The sequence below is a fragment of the Solanum lycopersicum genome, chromosome 1 (assembly GCF_036512215.1).
Source record: "Solanum lycopersicum chromosome 1, SLM_r2.1".
Lineage (NCBI taxonomy): Eukaryota > Viridiplantae > Streptophyta > Magnoliopsida > Solanales > Solanaceae > Solanum > Solanum lycopersicum.
This window is the reverse complement of record NC_090800.1, coordinates 60183198-60199869: the sequence shown is the minus strand read 5'-3', so window position 1 is coordinate 60199869 and position 16672 is coordinate 60183198. Positions and strand designations below refer to the sequence as shown.

The 16672-nt window shown below is 31.9% G+C and overlaps 1 protein-coding gene and 1 long non-coding RNA gene across 2 annotated transcripts; both read right to left on the bottom strand.

Moving 5' to 3' along the window:
- Nucleotides 1-973: 973 nt before the first annotated feature.
- LOC101268025 (uncharacterized) lies at nucleotides 974-5934 on the bottom strand. Its single transcript, XR_740892.4, has 2 exons — nucleotides 4924-5934; nucleotides 974-1457 (listed from the first exon to the last, which is right to left on the bottom strand). It is a non-coding gene; the product is annotated as an uncharacterized lncRNA (long non-coding RNA).
- A 5241-nt stretch (nucleotides 5935-11175) lies between these two features.
- LOC104644346 (uncharacterized) lies at nucleotides 11176-11747 on the bottom strand. The gene is made up of 2 exons (XM_010321809.2): nucleotides 11640-11747; nucleotides 11176-11523 (listed from the first exon to the last, which is right to left on the bottom strand). The coding sequence occupies exons 1-2, from the start codon at nucleotides 11745-11747 to the stop codon at nucleotides 11176-11178; spliced, it is 456 nt and encodes a 151-aa protein (XP_010320111.1).
- Between the last annotated feature and the right edge of the window lie 4925 nt (nucleotides 11748-16672).

The following is a 16672-nucleotide window of genomic DNA, read 5'->3' as shown; positions in this document are numbered from 1 at the left end:
AAGTGTGTTGAACAAGTCGCGAGATTGACTATCTCACACGAGCAATCGCCTCTTACATTGAAAAACGTAAAGAGATGAGTTCCACCACCAAATTATGACTTGTTTTATGAACCAAACAAATTTTTTCAAAGAAAATGAATGTAAGGATCAATGAAAAAGAGAAACTGAGGTTAAACATCTTAAGGTGTTTATACTAAGATCTATACGAAGTTGGATGATAAAAAGAATGAGACACATAATCCAATATAAGGAGAAAACATCGTAGCACGTGTTTCATACCGCATGTGTCAAATAATCAATGGGTCAATGAAAGAATGGTTCCCTGCTTCTTCATTGTGTGAGACAGTGAAAAGTTAAAATGACTTTTCAATGAAATACCCTTCGATCTTTTTGTTGTTTCATAAAGTTTCAATCGGTGTTGCTACTTTAGCATGTTACTAATAGCCATGTGTTATGCTGTAATTTTACCGTCTTTAGTAAAATTACTTTTTGAAATGTTTTTAAGTATAAAATAATTTAGCAAAATACTTAGAAAAGAGACGCCACTTCATTTTTTAAAGACATTAAGAAGACTTAATTTAAAAAGATTTTAACAGATTAAATGTTTATATAAATAAATTTAGAAAAAATGGGTAAGAAGTTCTTATTTACGCTTCAAGAAGATTTTTAAGGAATTTGATGCGTCCGCTACCATGCGGTTATCCAACGGCTTAGGTTAAATATTTCAACTATTTTTTAGGAAAAAACTTTTAATATATATATATATAATAATATTAAATTAAAATATTCGATTAACTTGAGAAAATAGTTACAAGAACATTTTTTAATTTTTTGGAAAATTGGATCTTACATTTAAACCAAATTGGTTAACTAAAACATAAAAATAACTTGAATTAATATAAGAAAAGTAATTTTTTTTGACTAAAGATCATTTATAATGATACAAGTGTTTAAAAATAATTAAATAATTATATCAAGACGAACAAACATAATGAATATGATTCATCTTTTGGGGAATTTAATCAAGTTATTTTAAGTTAGAGTTAACAAAAGACACAAAGCAATAAATAATCACAATTAAGTAAGTTAAGGGAATAAAGGAGAAGATGAACTTGGACTTTCTTAGCCGAATTTGCTGCTACTTTTGGGGTTTTAATCAAAACCCATTTTTGTATACAAAAGCCGTATATCAGTAATACACCTTGCATATTAGCACCACTTCTTGTATATCGACCCATATATCGACTGTGTACAGTCCACCTTGATGCCTCAAACCTGTATCTTTGTTTTTGTCTATTGTTTGTTGCATTTTGACCTGTATATTAATATTTTCATGGTGTATACTAGTGTATACTGATGTATACAGGGAGCATACAACCAGTTTTGGACTGTTCGGGTCCTGTTTCAGCTTCCAGCATCATAGAACATTGACGGGGCTGACTCGAAAGAAATTTGACCTAAAGAAATGCAGGGAATGAGTCCAAAATGAACTTAGATTGGTATCACATGTAAAAGAACAAAATTAAAAAAAAATAATTAGCATCCGAAATTGATAGAGCAAAAATATACCGGAAGACAAATCATAGCAACTCTTTAACAAATATGGCAAAAATTAATATACATTTAAAATAAATAGCTACAATTTTTTTTTATGTTATATGGATATAATTACACAATAAATAGTAAAGTTAAGTATATATAAAAATAATTAGAAAAGTTAAATAGGAAAATTATTGTTACACACCTACTTTATGATGTGTGGGCATATTTTATGTGATTGGTTCCCCACGTTTACCCTCACTAATACTCTCTTTTATCAATTTTCCTATATCACAAAATTTATGTATTTTTCTCCCAAATTTCTTTAAATTTAAGATCTTTTTGATGATTTTAGGGGCAATTTTTGTAATTTGAATTCATGAGATATCACTTGATTGATTTTCTCCTCATCTTTATATAAATCATAGTTGTATACATATATGTTGCATCTATTTTTATATATAGGCTTTCAATTGACTTGTTTCTATATTACAATGACTACAGTTATAAAAAAAAGAGTAGTACAAGAAGAACACGAACAAAAAGAGATTGAGGTTTGTGTAATCGTCAAATTTGTTTATAGTAGAATAGTTATATGCATAGATACTTGTATACTAATATCAACACAAGTTGAAATGGTAATTTCTGAATACAGGTATATTTGGATACATAAGTAATCTATCAAATTTGAAAGGTTAATTAGGCAATACAAGTATAATTAGATACATTAATACAATTTTTTATAAACAAATACATGAGTCAACACCAAGCCACAAGTATTATAAGAAAAACTGACCATAAAGAAATTGATGTTTGTGATTTTTTTCATTTTTTTATACAACTGAATACTTGCACACTTTTTCTACCTACACATTCTATTATTTTCCATTTTTTTTTGTTTATGTATTTGTCAAATATATTCATCTTTTGTTCAAAAACAATGTTCATATGTATACTATATTAGTGTTTTCATTTTTTGTTTAACAACAATGTATTCATTTTTAAAATTATCGTGTTCATATGTTGAATTGTTATACTTTATCTTGTTTAATATATTAATACATTATGTTTTTACAAATACTTGTATGCTTGATATATTAATACTTTAAATTTTATAAATAAAGACACTAATTTGAATTCATACAATTCATACAATTTCCTGATTTAGTTCATTATAATTAAAATTGTATCAATGTATAAATAGAAAAATAAAAAGCATATACAATAATATTGCTAGAAAAAGAGCTAAAATATAGTCATTTTTTATACATATCATACTTATAGCTATTTAACTTTAATAACCCTATAAATATAGTAATTTTTGTAAGTTTCTCCTTAAACTACTGTTAGCACTTAATGTCCATAACAATACATATGGTATCCAACCCATTTAATAATCAAAACATGATAAGGAATGACACTAACAGTTGAACCCAACAAGGTTAGGACAACTTTATTTAATACTAATTGCAAAAACAATATATATACACATACATACATACATATATATATATATATATATATATATATATATATATATATATAAAGAAAGGGAAACTTATATAAATATACTACAAATAAAAAATATTTACAATTTATAACAATAACATTTTTTTTATTTTTTCACATTTAATACATTTTTAATACACTTTTAATTCATATTACAAAAAACAATTTATTATTCACATATAATACAAGTTGTATTGATGGATAATACATTTACCACACATTTTAATACACTTATAATACAATGTTTCAATTTTTTACCAAACAATTATAATATATTTTTAAAAATAGTTATAATACATATATATTTTCATACTTAATTCACTTTTAATACATATTGCAAATTTAACATAGTATTAATATAAATGGTAATAAATAAAAAGTATTTATTTATAAAAAATATTCCTGCGAGTAATTTTTCCTAGAAAGAACCCAGGGGATTAGGAGCCAAAAAAAACGTTAACAGTCCATGCTAAGCTAAAAGACAGAATAATCACATGTATCCAGAAAAGGTTACCAAGCAGCGACTAAATTTTGAAATAGGAATAGACATTTAACTTGGGAGGAAATCATTTTATCATGGAGCATTTGTCCTAAAGAACAAAAACAAAGCTAAACAAGCAAGTTGGAAAAATGCTTAAGTTGGACATGATAGAAAAGTGAACACAAAATGAGAAACAACTGTCCAAAAATTTATCATGACAAGAAACAGAAATGAAGCCGAATGGAGGAACACGCAGATAACTTACAGGGGCTAGCTGTTTTGAAATTTAAAGATGTAAATCATGGGTTAATCCCAAGAGACATAAACATCAATCCTATCAAGCAAGAACAATAAGTTATAGACTTTACGAGAGGTTAACATAATTGAGAAGGTCAGGACCAAAGGAACACACACAGACAATAGAGAAAAAACTAAAGTCAATAGCCAACATAGTTGAAACCAAATGAATGACAAACTATTCCAAACAGAATGAGACAAAGATTTATCCAAGTTTCATAAGGATGTTTCGAGACTTCAAAAAAAGGAAGTCCTAAGTAATAAAATAGATATGAAACAAAAGAGCATGATGATCAGTCGACCTATTCAAACTAGTCTCATAACAGGTGCAATATCGGGTAAAAATTAATCAAGATAAAATCATATTATAGTGAGAACATTGGTACACCTTCAAACCTTTGTATTAACTAGTTCAAATAATCATTACACCTAAACATGAAAAGCATATTAGCTTTCAAAGTAGAAATAATACACTAAAAGCATTTGAATGCATATTTTAATAACATATATTAAGCAGGAAATATACAGGAAAAAATTTCTAAGGTACTAGAGACGAAATGAGCATGGAGTGAATTCACACTATGCAAAATAAATACAAAAAAAGACATGGATTAAGATTATTAAGCTATGTATGAATCGATTTCAAATGAGTATAACAATTGCAACCAAAAATTGGACACTCTATGATTAAGAGATCAAAACAAACCCAATAGATCATATTTTCTAAACTAAACAACACAACGACTTAAACTGAAATAGCGCCAAAAATATCGCAGATTAAGACACAAAATAACTCGTCATAATAACATAAAGAAATCACTATAATCTAAAGTAAAATGGACTGAAGTCGGGAGGAGTGTTACTTTGAAAAGCTTAAACCAAAACAAGAGCACATGAAACTTATGCAAGAATTTAAGATTTGAACGAATACGAATAAGGTTGAGAATCTTAGCAAGAACATTACTACAATACTGATAAGATCAGAATATTGGTTGCATAAAAATAAATTTCTCATAGGACCAGCAGCAGCCAAACAGAAATAGAGATTTCAGAATCTCGTAGATATTAAGTCGAGATAAATAATGTGAAGAGGTTACCTTTTGGTGAGCAGTGACTGGGACAAACGATCTTGAGAGGGGTGATTCTTCTATCACGAGTTTCGAATATGAACAGTAAACCAGGAAAATTCTAGCGTCGATCTTCTCAAAACTTAGAATTAGAAAGTTAGATATAAAAATTTGAAGTGTAGAAGTGGCAATTGCTTTAAAGCAAAGCTCAACTCTTGTCCCTCATTTCTGAGTGTAAAGGGGTATTTATAGGGAAAGATTTAGGGCAAATTTGTTGGAAAATTTCAAGAGAAAATTAGAACTTTCCTTTTCTCTTTTCCAAGACTAACCGTGAAAGATGGGGAAAAAATGTGACTTCCGCAAAAGGGGGAAAAGAGGACGGGACGCGGCTGCGCAGGTGTACTGTTGCGCCGTTTGGAGTAGCTATTGATGTTAATCGTATGCTGGAGAAGAGTCTTCGGGCATGGATATTGTATGGGCTCTCGCGAGTTCTGTTGAGGAAGAAGACGCGAGGGTGGAGCGGGTCGGTCTTGTTGTACGTACGCATATTGTTGTTGGGTATTGAATTTTTATTTTATTTTTTGGGCTTCAAGAAGTGGGTTGGGTTGCTTCGTTGAAGAATAGGTTTTGGGCTTAGTATTAAAGAGAATTGGGCTCAAATTTTTGCTGCTGTATGTTTGCTGATGAATGTAATGTCGTGCTAAAGTTTGGAGGAAGATGGTGGGCTTGAAATCGACTGCTGATTTGGTGAGTAAGTGGATCCAAAAACTTGGTATTGAAAGAGAGTTTAAGAGGAATGAAATGGCCAACTGAATTGCACTTATAGCCAATCAATATTAAGAACTTAGTCAAATTGATTAAATTAGTAAATTTGACTAGTCATTAAATAGGATTTGTTGAAGAATGGGTTTTGGGTTTAGTATTAAAGAGAATTGGAGTCAAATTTTGGCTGTTGTATGTTTGCTAATGAATGTAATGCTAGGCAGAAGTTTTGAGGAAGATGGTGGGCTTTAAATCGACTACTGATTTGGTGAGTAAGTGGATTCAAAAACTTGGTCTTGAAAGAGAGTTAAAGAGGAATGAAATGGCCAACTAAATTGCACTTATAGCCAATCAAAATTAAGAACTTAGTCAAATTGATTAAATTAGTAAATTTGACTAGTAATTAAATAGGATGAATTTAATATAACTAATTAATGAGCTTTTTAATTTTAAGGAAAAATTTTCAAAATCTCAATATTTTGACATTTAATAGAATTCATTGTCAATATTTTTAATATTTAGTTAAAATGTCAAAAAAAATAAACAATTGTTAAAAACAGAAATGAGAAATTAAGGGGAGAGAAAAATATTAAAAAGAAACAATTGTTTAAAAGTCTTATCAGTTACAAAAATTCAAAAACAAAGAACTAATTGACAATTTATCAAAATACACCAACTTCCATCACTTTCTTCTTCTTTCACCATGTTTTTAAAAACACGCCTATCACCATTGTTCTAAAAATTCAATATTCAATTTTCTTAATTTTTTTGAAGCACTTTATTCTACTAAGGCATATTTTGACGTTATGAAATCATAATTTATCTTTAAAGATGTCTGAAATTTTATGAAGTTTATATATATCTCATTCTATGAAATTTTTTCAGTATTCAGAATAGAATACTCATGTATTCATGATATAGGTATTCATCCATCTTACATATGTATTTTATTTGTCTTATTTTCAATATTACTTTGTATACCAAATAGTTTGTATTTAGATTTGATTCCGTATTCGTCCTAATGTATACCATAAAATTTGTATATATATTTGATTTCGTATTCTTCCTAATGTATATCATAATGTTTTTTATTATATTTTGATTTCGTATTCATTCTCAACTATAAATAGCCAAATACAATTTATTTATGTATTCATTATATGTATATTCATCCTAATCCTAATGTATACCATAAAATTTATATTTAGATTTGATTTCGTATTCGTCCTAATGTATATAATAAAGTTTCGTATTTATATTTGATTTCGTATTCATTCTCAACTATAAATAGCCAAAATACAGTTTAATTATTTATTCATTATATCTGTATTCATCCTAATTGCACCAGTCAAATAGTTTTGTATTTTATTTTGCTCATTATATGTTTATACCAAATAGTTTACTTTTGATTTCGTATTCATTCACAATTTTAAATAATCAAAATATAGGTTTGTATTTAGTTTATCACTTTGTAAACATAGATTTGATTACAAACTACAGAACATTCAAAATACTTTCAAATACTTTTGCGAAACAACTCAATACCTAAATGCTAATGTGGATTCTACTAAATCTGAATTATAAAAATAAATCATAAAAAAATATTGACAAAAATTATTTTAAATACTAAAAATCTGAAATACATAAATATTTGATGAGTAAGTTAACACACTCATATAAAAATTTAAAAAAACGATGGAAATTTCTCAATACATACAATCCTAAAATTCAACATAATGTGTGATTTTGAAAATAAAATTTGGCAAAACAAATGATGAATTCAAAAATACCTTTATCAATTGAGAGATTTCTTGATTAATTGATAGATCTGAAAAAATTGTTACGAACTTGAGTAATTAGTTCTTCAACAATGAAGAGAATAATGGTGAAATTTTGATGAAAGAAAAAAAAAAGAAAAGTGAAGATGTGAATGGTGAAAACTGAAAAGTTGATGAAAGAGAAAAAAAATTGAAAAGTGAAAGATGAAAAATAAATTTAATGGTACTAAAGCAGAAGTGTAATGAATAATGGAGGTAGAATTTGATTTAAAGTTGGACTGTTTTGAGAAATAAAATTTGGATACAAATTATTTTCTAAAATATTGACATTTTGACATTTTCAATAATTATTTTAAAGTATAGATGTTTTTACTAATTAAGTTAGGGATTGTGACTAGTTTGATCATTTTTCCTAATTTTAGTGAAATAAAATACTTATCTCAAATGTAAACTAAGTAATTTAAAATAGAAGTTATATTGTATAACTAAACTAATTAACCGGATATTTAAATAAAATAAACTTTTTGAGATGATTTTGGATATTCATAAAATATACTAATTATATTGAGTATATATATTATTTGAAAATGTATATAAAAATGATAAACTGTTTAAATTAACTTGCAAATTATTATTTATTTATTTAAATTTTATTAAACAAATTATTTTAAATCGTTCAAAATTGAAGAGGCTCGATGATTAATTTATATTGTGGAGGGTCAAAATTAGGTGTCAACAGTTGTCCCTCCTTTGGCTTGGATTGATGAAAGAAATTCGAGGCAAATGAACAATTTTGGCACGAACTTTAGGAATTATGGACGAACAGTGGAATTGGGTTTTCTTACACATCTCAGGCTATATGAGATTCAGACAACTTGTAGTTCAATATGTTTGATTTGACGCACGATTATGAAAGAATTTAAAAGATAACCCAATATAGAATTATGATGGATCGGAATGCTTGAGAATTAGATTTGAGAGACGATGTTTGAATACAACCGAATTTTCAATATTGAGCGTCCCTACATTTCCTTAAACCTTAGGAAGCTGGATGTTTATAGTTCGACTCGATTGGTTGAAAATGAAATCTATTATGCTAGATAACCTTCATATCTGGAAGAGTGACAAGTAAGTTGAGTTTGGAAAAAGAGGCTTGCAACCTCTTAGACATTAATGTGGAGCGCTTCACACCAATAATTAAGAACTACATGGACATAATTCCTAAAACTCTTGGTGCACTGTCACTCAGATTCGAAAGTTGCCTCCGATGAGAGCTAGAAGTTTCCCAGATGCAAAATTAGAACTGATAAACAAAAAGAAAAACACACATGCCTTTGATAGGGGTATGGCTTGATTGTGGTAGAAATCGTTCCTTAACTCGCGTCCTAAGAGTTTGACACTTCTCTTTAGACTACGTCTTAGTTCGCTGCTAAGAAAAAGTTTCACGTTGTGCTGCATCCCTTTTGATGTCGTCCGTACCTGTGATTTGGTTTGAGAATTCATCCTCTTGGATGCTCTTGACAAAGACTGAGATAGAACTCATTAGTGTAAAATATAATTCAAATAAAGAGAGAGTGCCTTTTACCATTTTAACCCCTAATTGCTTTCCTTGAATATTTAACGACGGGTAACTTCATTTTGACGTAAAACAAATAAAACTCGTATCTCTTATTTTAATAAAATTCTTCATTGTACTCTAGTTCTGATATTGAAGTCAATAAATTAGACTGATGTGATATGTTGATGTTCTCTTGAAGGTATGAATGTGCAATAGACCTCTCAGCGTTTCAATATGCAATGACCCTCTCGGCAATTTGAATATGATGGACCTTTCGGAAATTTGAAAATGAATAGCCCTCTCGGAAATTTAAATATTGATAGCTCTCTTAGCGGTTTGAGTGTAATGACCCTATTGACAATTGAATATGAATAACCCTTTTGGATTTTGAATATAATGTCCCTCTTGGAAATTTAATATGAATGACCCTCTTGGCTTTTGAATATTATGTGCCTCTAGGAAATTTGAGCATGCAATGGCCCTCTCGGCAATTTAAATATGGATGGAGCTCTCGGCGGTTTGAATGTGAATGGCCCTTTCGACAATTTGAGTATGAATGACCCTCTTGTCTATTAAAATATGCAATAGCTTTCTTGGCAGTTTTATATGAATGATTCTCTTGTCAATTTTAGTATGAGTGGCCCTCTTGGAAATTTGAACATAAATGGCCCTCTTGACAGTTTGATATAATGACCCTCTCGGCAATTTGAACATGAATGGCCCTCTTGGAAGTTTGATATGAGCCCTCTCGAAAATTTGAACATCAATGGCCCTCTTGGCAATTAAATTATGAAATGACCCTCTTGGCAATTAAAATATGCAATGGCCCTCTTGGCAATTAAAATATGAATAGTCATCTAGGCAGTTCGATATGAATGGCCCTCTCTGCCATTTGAGTAAGAATGACCCTCTTGGTATTTTAAACATGAATGACCCTCTTGGTAGTTTGATATGAATGATCCTCTCGACAATTTGAATAGTATGGATAGGACTATGAATGTCGTACTCTTTGGTTAAGCAGAGGTGTTTTACTAATTATCAAATATTTGCTGATAGGTTCTCCCGAAATAGTTGGTTGATAAATATGATATCTTTGATGATCTTATCATACCCTGCATCCAAAAAAAATAGTTTTGGAACAATCTGCGTAGATATCTTCAAGTCTCAAAGCTCCTTGTCTCGTTATCTTTCGAAGTTTGATTAATCCTACGAAAAAAGACAAGATCCTATAAAAACATTTTCTATCTAATAAGTTTTTTAGAAAAATAGTTTTAAAGAAAATCTCTGCCAATTAAATGTCACGACATCACGGCACGAACAAAACCCTTTGTCTCAAATTTTGTCAAGATAGATAGCTTGCAGGCGACTTTAGAACTCCGTAAAGAGTATGCAACGTTGAGGCACTTGAAACTAATTTTGATATTCTGAGTACCGTTGATGTAATTTTTGAGATCCTTCTAAAAAATTATGTCCCAGTTAGATGTCTTAAAACAAATCTGATGATAATAATGGAAGTCATGATATGTTTCAATTTTTTGAGATTTTCTTGAAATAATTTCGTAATTGCACATTTCGACATGATATTTTACCCTTGTATGTAAGAAATAACTCTTCTTTCCATTATGAATTCCATTATAAAGGGAAATGGAAATCTTATGAGAATATGACCTGATGCCTACGCATTCCGTTGAGGCAGGAATCAGGTCTAACGTAGTTCCACTATCGAGGGTTAACATAAATAAGAAACTTTGATAAGGAAATAACCGAGGCTGACATAGGCAGACGATGTATCTCATTCTTGAGAATTCAGGTCAAACATAGTTCAAGTACAAAGAGAATACTTCAAAACATAATGCGACAACGATTACAAGCAAACTACATTTACAAGGAAATAATGGAAAGGAGTATCATTTTCAATGTAGTAAATTTTGACGGCATCCAAATTGATAGATTCGCGCCACACCCGTCCATCCATCTCTGCTAGGACCAAAGCTCCTCTTGATATTACTTTATGGACAACATACGGTCCTTGCCAGTTAGGTGCAAATTTTCCTTTGTATTCGTCTTGATGAGGGAAAATGCATTTCAACACCAGTTGGCCTACCTCAAATTTTTGAACTCTTACTTTCTTGTTGAAAGTGCGAGTCATTCTCTGTTCATACAATTGGCCATGACAAACAATACTCATTTTTTCTCATCAGTTAATGTACATTGTTCATATTGATCACGAATCCGTTCGGCATCGCTCAATTCATATTTCTGAATAATCCTCAAAGATGGTATCTCAACTTCAGTTGGAATCACTGCCTCTGTTCCGTATACTAATAGATATGGAGTTGCTCCAGTTGAGGTTTGAATTGTAGTGCAATAACCTACCAAGGCATAAGGCAAATTTTCATGCCAACATTTGTAGTTGTCAATTATCTTTCTCAATATCCTCTTGATGTTCTTAGTGGTAGCTTCCACAACTCCATTCATTTGAGGACGATATGCAGTTGAATTACGGGGGGTGATTTTGAATTGTTCACATATCTATTTCATCAAGTGACTGTTGAGATTTGTTCTACTGTCTTTAATGATATAATCAGGAACTCCAAAACGACATATCAAATTATGGTGAAAAAAATCGGCTAAAACTTTCTTCTTACAGCTTTGTAGGAAGCATCTTTGGCCCACTCTGTGAAGTAATCAATGGCGACCAAAACGTACCTATGACCATTGGAGGCAGCATGCTCAATCGGTTCAATAACATCCATGCCCTAGGCTGCAAATGGCCAAGGGGAACTCGTCACATTAAGCTCGAGGGGTGGTACTTTGATCAGATCTCCTTGTACCTGGCATTTATGACATCTTTAGCCAAATCAGCCACAATCATTTTCCATAGTCATCCAAAAGTATTCCATCCTTAAGATTTTCTTTGATAATGTAAACTCATCCATGTGCGTTCCACACACTCCAACATGCAATTCTTCAAGCAATTTTGTGGCTTCTGCAACATCCACATATCCCAGTAATCCCAGATTAGGACTCTTCCTATAAAGAACCTCTCCATTCAAAAAGAAGTTGTTTTTTTATTTTCCGGATTGTTTTATTTTGGCTACTTGTTGCTTTTTTGGGGTATTCAGCAGCTTCTTAGCACCTTTTCACATTGATATACCATGGATTTCCATCTGATTCCTCTTCCAGATGTAAATAATGTGTTGGTTGTTCTTTTAAACCTATCTCAAGTGGGAAAATGTAACTTTTTCAGGATGTTGTATCATGGATGATATGGTTGCGAAGGCATCAGCAAACTCATTATGCATTCTCGGGGTATGTCTGAACTCGGTCTTTCTAAATCTTTTACATAACCTCAGTACCAGTTGTACGTAAGGTAAGATTTCAGATTCTTCACGGCACATTCTCCTTAAACTTGTTGAATTAACAAGTCTGAATCACCAATTATCAGTAATTCTTGATCATTCATGTCCAAAGCCATTCTGATTCGAAGAATACAAGCTTCGTACTCATCCATGTTATTAGTTTATAGAAATCTAAGCTAGCTGTTGCTGGAAAATGTTGCCCCGATTCAGATATCAACACTGCTCCAATTCCTGATTCTCTAGAGTTCACTACTCCATCAAAGAACATTCTCCACCCCAGATATGATATTGATATATCGTCCCTTATAAATAATACTACTTCATTAGGGAAATATGTTCTGATCAACTCATATCCTTCATCTACTTCGTTTTCAGCAAAGTGATCGGTCAAGGCTTGACCCTTAAATGCTTTTTGAGTCATGTACACAATGTCAAACTCACTTTACAACATTTGTCACTTTGCTAGATTTCCTGTGGGCATTGCTCTCCAAAATATGTATTCGAGCGGGTCCATTCTCAAAATGAGATGTGTTGTATAAGCAGTCAGATAATGTCGCAATTTCTGAGCCACCCAAGTCAAAGTACAACAATTTCTCTCTAAAAGGGTGAAACGATCCTGATAGGATGTGAACTTCTTGCTCAAATAGTATATAGATCTCTCCTTTTATCCGATCTCATCATGTTTTCCCAACTCACACTCAAATGCGTTTCCATAGACGAATGAGTACAATAGCAAAGGAATGTTTGCATGTGGTGGCACCAATACTGGTGGATTTGAAAGGTAAATCTTGATAGTGTCAATCACCTTCTAACATTCTTCGGTCTATTTGGTTGGTGCATCCTTTTGTAGCAACTTAAATATGGACTCACATATCACTGTTGATTGAGCTACGAATCGCCTGATGTAATTTAGTCTCCCAAGAAAACTCATTACTTCCTTATTAGTCTTTGGAGAAGGAAAGTCTTGAATTGTCTTGATCTTTGAATGATCAACCTCGATACCACTTCTGCTAACTATGAATCCAAGTAAATTCCCTGCAGGTACTCCAAATGCACATTTGGCTGGGTTCAACTTCAAATCATACTTATGTAACCTATCAAAGAACATTTCTAGGTGTTTCAGATGATCTTAACTCTCACGGGATTTTATGATGACATCGTTCACATACACCTCAATTTATTTGTGGATCATATCATGGAAAATGGTGGTAATAACTCTCATGTAAGTGGCTCTAGCATTCTTGAGGCAGAACGACATAACTCAAAAATGGTAGACTTTCCAAGGTGTGATGAATGCTTTTTTTTCTGCATCTTCTTCATCCATTAAGATCTGGTGGTATTTTGCAAAATAATCCACGAAAGATTGCAACTCATGTTTTGCACAATTATCGATGAGTATATGGATGTTTGGCATGAGACTTTTGGACTTGCTTTGTTGAGATCCCGATAATCCACATATATCCTGATATTTCCACCTTTCTTTGCCATTGGAACAATGTTAGCCAGCCAAGTGGGATATTTAATCACCTTAATGACTTTTGATTTGATCTTCTTCATGACTTCTTCTTTTATCCTTAAACTCAGATTTGTCTTGAATTTTCTGGTCTTCTGCTTTATTGGGAAATATTCTTGATTGATAGACACTTAATGGGAAATAATATCGGTGCTCAACCCTGGCATATTATCATAAGACCAGGCAAACACATCGGTGTATTGTTTAAGCAGCTCGACAAATTTTTCTTTTTCTATTGTTGTCAAATGGATACTGACTCATGTTTCTCTAACTGACTCGTCATCTCCCAAGTTTACTATCTCTTTCTCATCCAGGTTGGGCTTTTTTGGCATTTTCAAGATGCCTCAAGTCCTCGGTGAGGTGCTCCGGCATCATAGTTTTCTCATTATATTCTTCGCATTCATCTTCATTGACCTTACTTGGTTCACCGTGTTCATGACATGTCATAACATTGGCAAGTTTAGATTCATTTTTATTGAAAAGAACAATAAATAAACCATTTTAGATAGAAAGAATTCAAATTTACATATTAGAGAATAATTTGCAAAGGCAAGATAATCAATTTAAAATAAACGAGGCTTTCATTGGAATTTTTAAAAAGGCATACAAACTATGGTCATGACTCATAAGTCATTTCCTTTTTAAACATTACGATGAAAAATAAAGTGACATAAATGGTGATTTCAGGCCTCATAAAAAACACCGATTTTCAAAATTAAAACTTCATATTTTGTCTTCATCTACCAAGCCATTCGATGGATCATAAGTGGATTGGCCATCCAATTCTGTAGCATCTCTTCAGGTCCAACATCTTGGATGGTAGGTGTTATGGTGCATTCTTCCAAGATCACAACACACACTTGTTCATCAAACAATCTTCACATCCCTTCCACTAGACCATCGATCTCAAGCTTTAAATCTTTGGTAACAAATGACTAATACAAATCGGGAATAGGCTTTGGTATATCACATCCATACTTCTTCTCTGCTTCTGCTTCAAAGAATTCCTTCCTTGTTGGGGTATAACAATGCCAAAGAGGAAATTTTGAATTGGTATAGGAAGAGGTTCAGATTTGTCATTAATACGCTCAAACTTACTTCTCAAATAAGAAGTAAAGCGGTTATATCAAGTAAAGAACCCAACTAATAAGGTTGGGATCGTTCCCACGAGAAAAATAGTTCAGACTTAACTTTAATTTATTATTACTCAATTAGTTCCTTAGAAAATAAAATACAATAAAATGGGGGGGGGGGAGTTATTTCTAAATGAATGAAAATAACTAACTAAATTAAAGTAAACAACTAACACATTCAAATATTGGAGTTTAATCAATTAATAAAAGTAACTAGGGTTTAAGTGTTCCCCACAGGTTCCTAACTTGATAATTCTAATTATAACAATTCTTTCCTAGTATCTTTCATGCAAAGTGATAAGTTGTGTATTTCTAAATCCTTGGTCTGGCATGTAGAAAATTTCACTCTGCACATTGGTCTGGCTACGTGTGTTACTATATTAACCGTTACCTTTACCTCATATTAAGCATTGTATTCGACATTTAATTAAGTTATTACCTCGTACCAATCAATACTAGCCTATTAGATAGTATACACTAAATCTATGTTGATAATTCTTTTCCTATTATCTACCTCCTTGGTCTTGCAAGTAGCATTAAGGCGAGTTATAACGTTGGCCATCTGTTAAAAAGACTTCGAAACGAAAGAATTATCAATACATGCAAGACATTATTCTAGAATTGTTATTTTAGTTAGATTTTACCTCATTATTCACCCATGGTTCCCACAACCCTAGTTATGGAGCTTAGTTATCCATAATCATAATCACAATATTCATATATGTAATATAAGAATTCATGCACTTACTTCAATGAGAAAGAATAAAATCCAGAAGTTCACTTGATTAATCGACAAATTCCCCAACAATCAATTCCAGAAAAAGTATATCAATTACTGAAATTAATCGAGGACTAAAGATTCTCCAAAAGTATAACAATCACAAAGTCTAATAACAAAGAGTCTACTAACAAAGAGTCTAACAACAAAGAGTCTAACTCCAAAACGAGGTTTTCCAACTATTTATAAAAAACAAAAACCTTATAAAAGAAGGTCTCTAATTGCTGAAAATCTATCAAAATGTGTCCGAGTCGACGGATCTCGTGATGGGCCGTCGTGGTCACGACGGGCCGTCATGGTCACGACGGACCGTCATGGTCGCGATGGGCCGTCATGTCTGTCATCCTATACTTTACAAATCCTTCTACTGCTTTCTTCATTACCCTCGACGAACAGGTATGATGGACCGTTCCAAGCACGATGGTGCGTCGAGGGTCTCCGTTCCATAACAGTTAAACTTCTTGGAATTTGGGTATTGGGACTACTCTTTGATCATCACAACGAACTAGCAGGACGGACCGTCGTGGCTATGACGGTCCGTCATGAACTTCGTAATCCCACACTTAGGTCAGACTTCCCCATCTTTCTTCAGCAGCTTCACTACGATGCCACCTACGGACCGTCACAAGCCACGTAGGTGGTAACTTTTCTGCATTTCTTTCTCAAAAACTTCCACGTTCATCTTTAGACCGATTTCTTGCAAATAAAGAGAAACTTACATAAAAATCAATACAAAAATTCTTTTGGAAACACACTAAACTTAAGGAAAAAGCATTAAAAATACCGTGAAACCACGGTATATCAACACCCTCAACTTAAATTCATTGTTTGTCCTCAAGCGACGCACTATGACTCACTACAAAATCTTTGTACAATAGTATCCATGTTTTAGCTT

Bases quoted from the DNA above. Each gene is read 5' to 3' on its own strand.
- LOC104644346 (XM_010321809.2), bottom strand. From the start codon at position 11,747: ATGGATGTTATTGAACCGATTGAGCATGCTGCCTCCAATGGTCATAGG. The intron at 11,524-11,639 runs GTAAGAAGAAAG...TTGATGAAATAG, and splicing joins AAGATGCTTCCTACAAAGCT to ATATGTGAACAATTCAAAAT.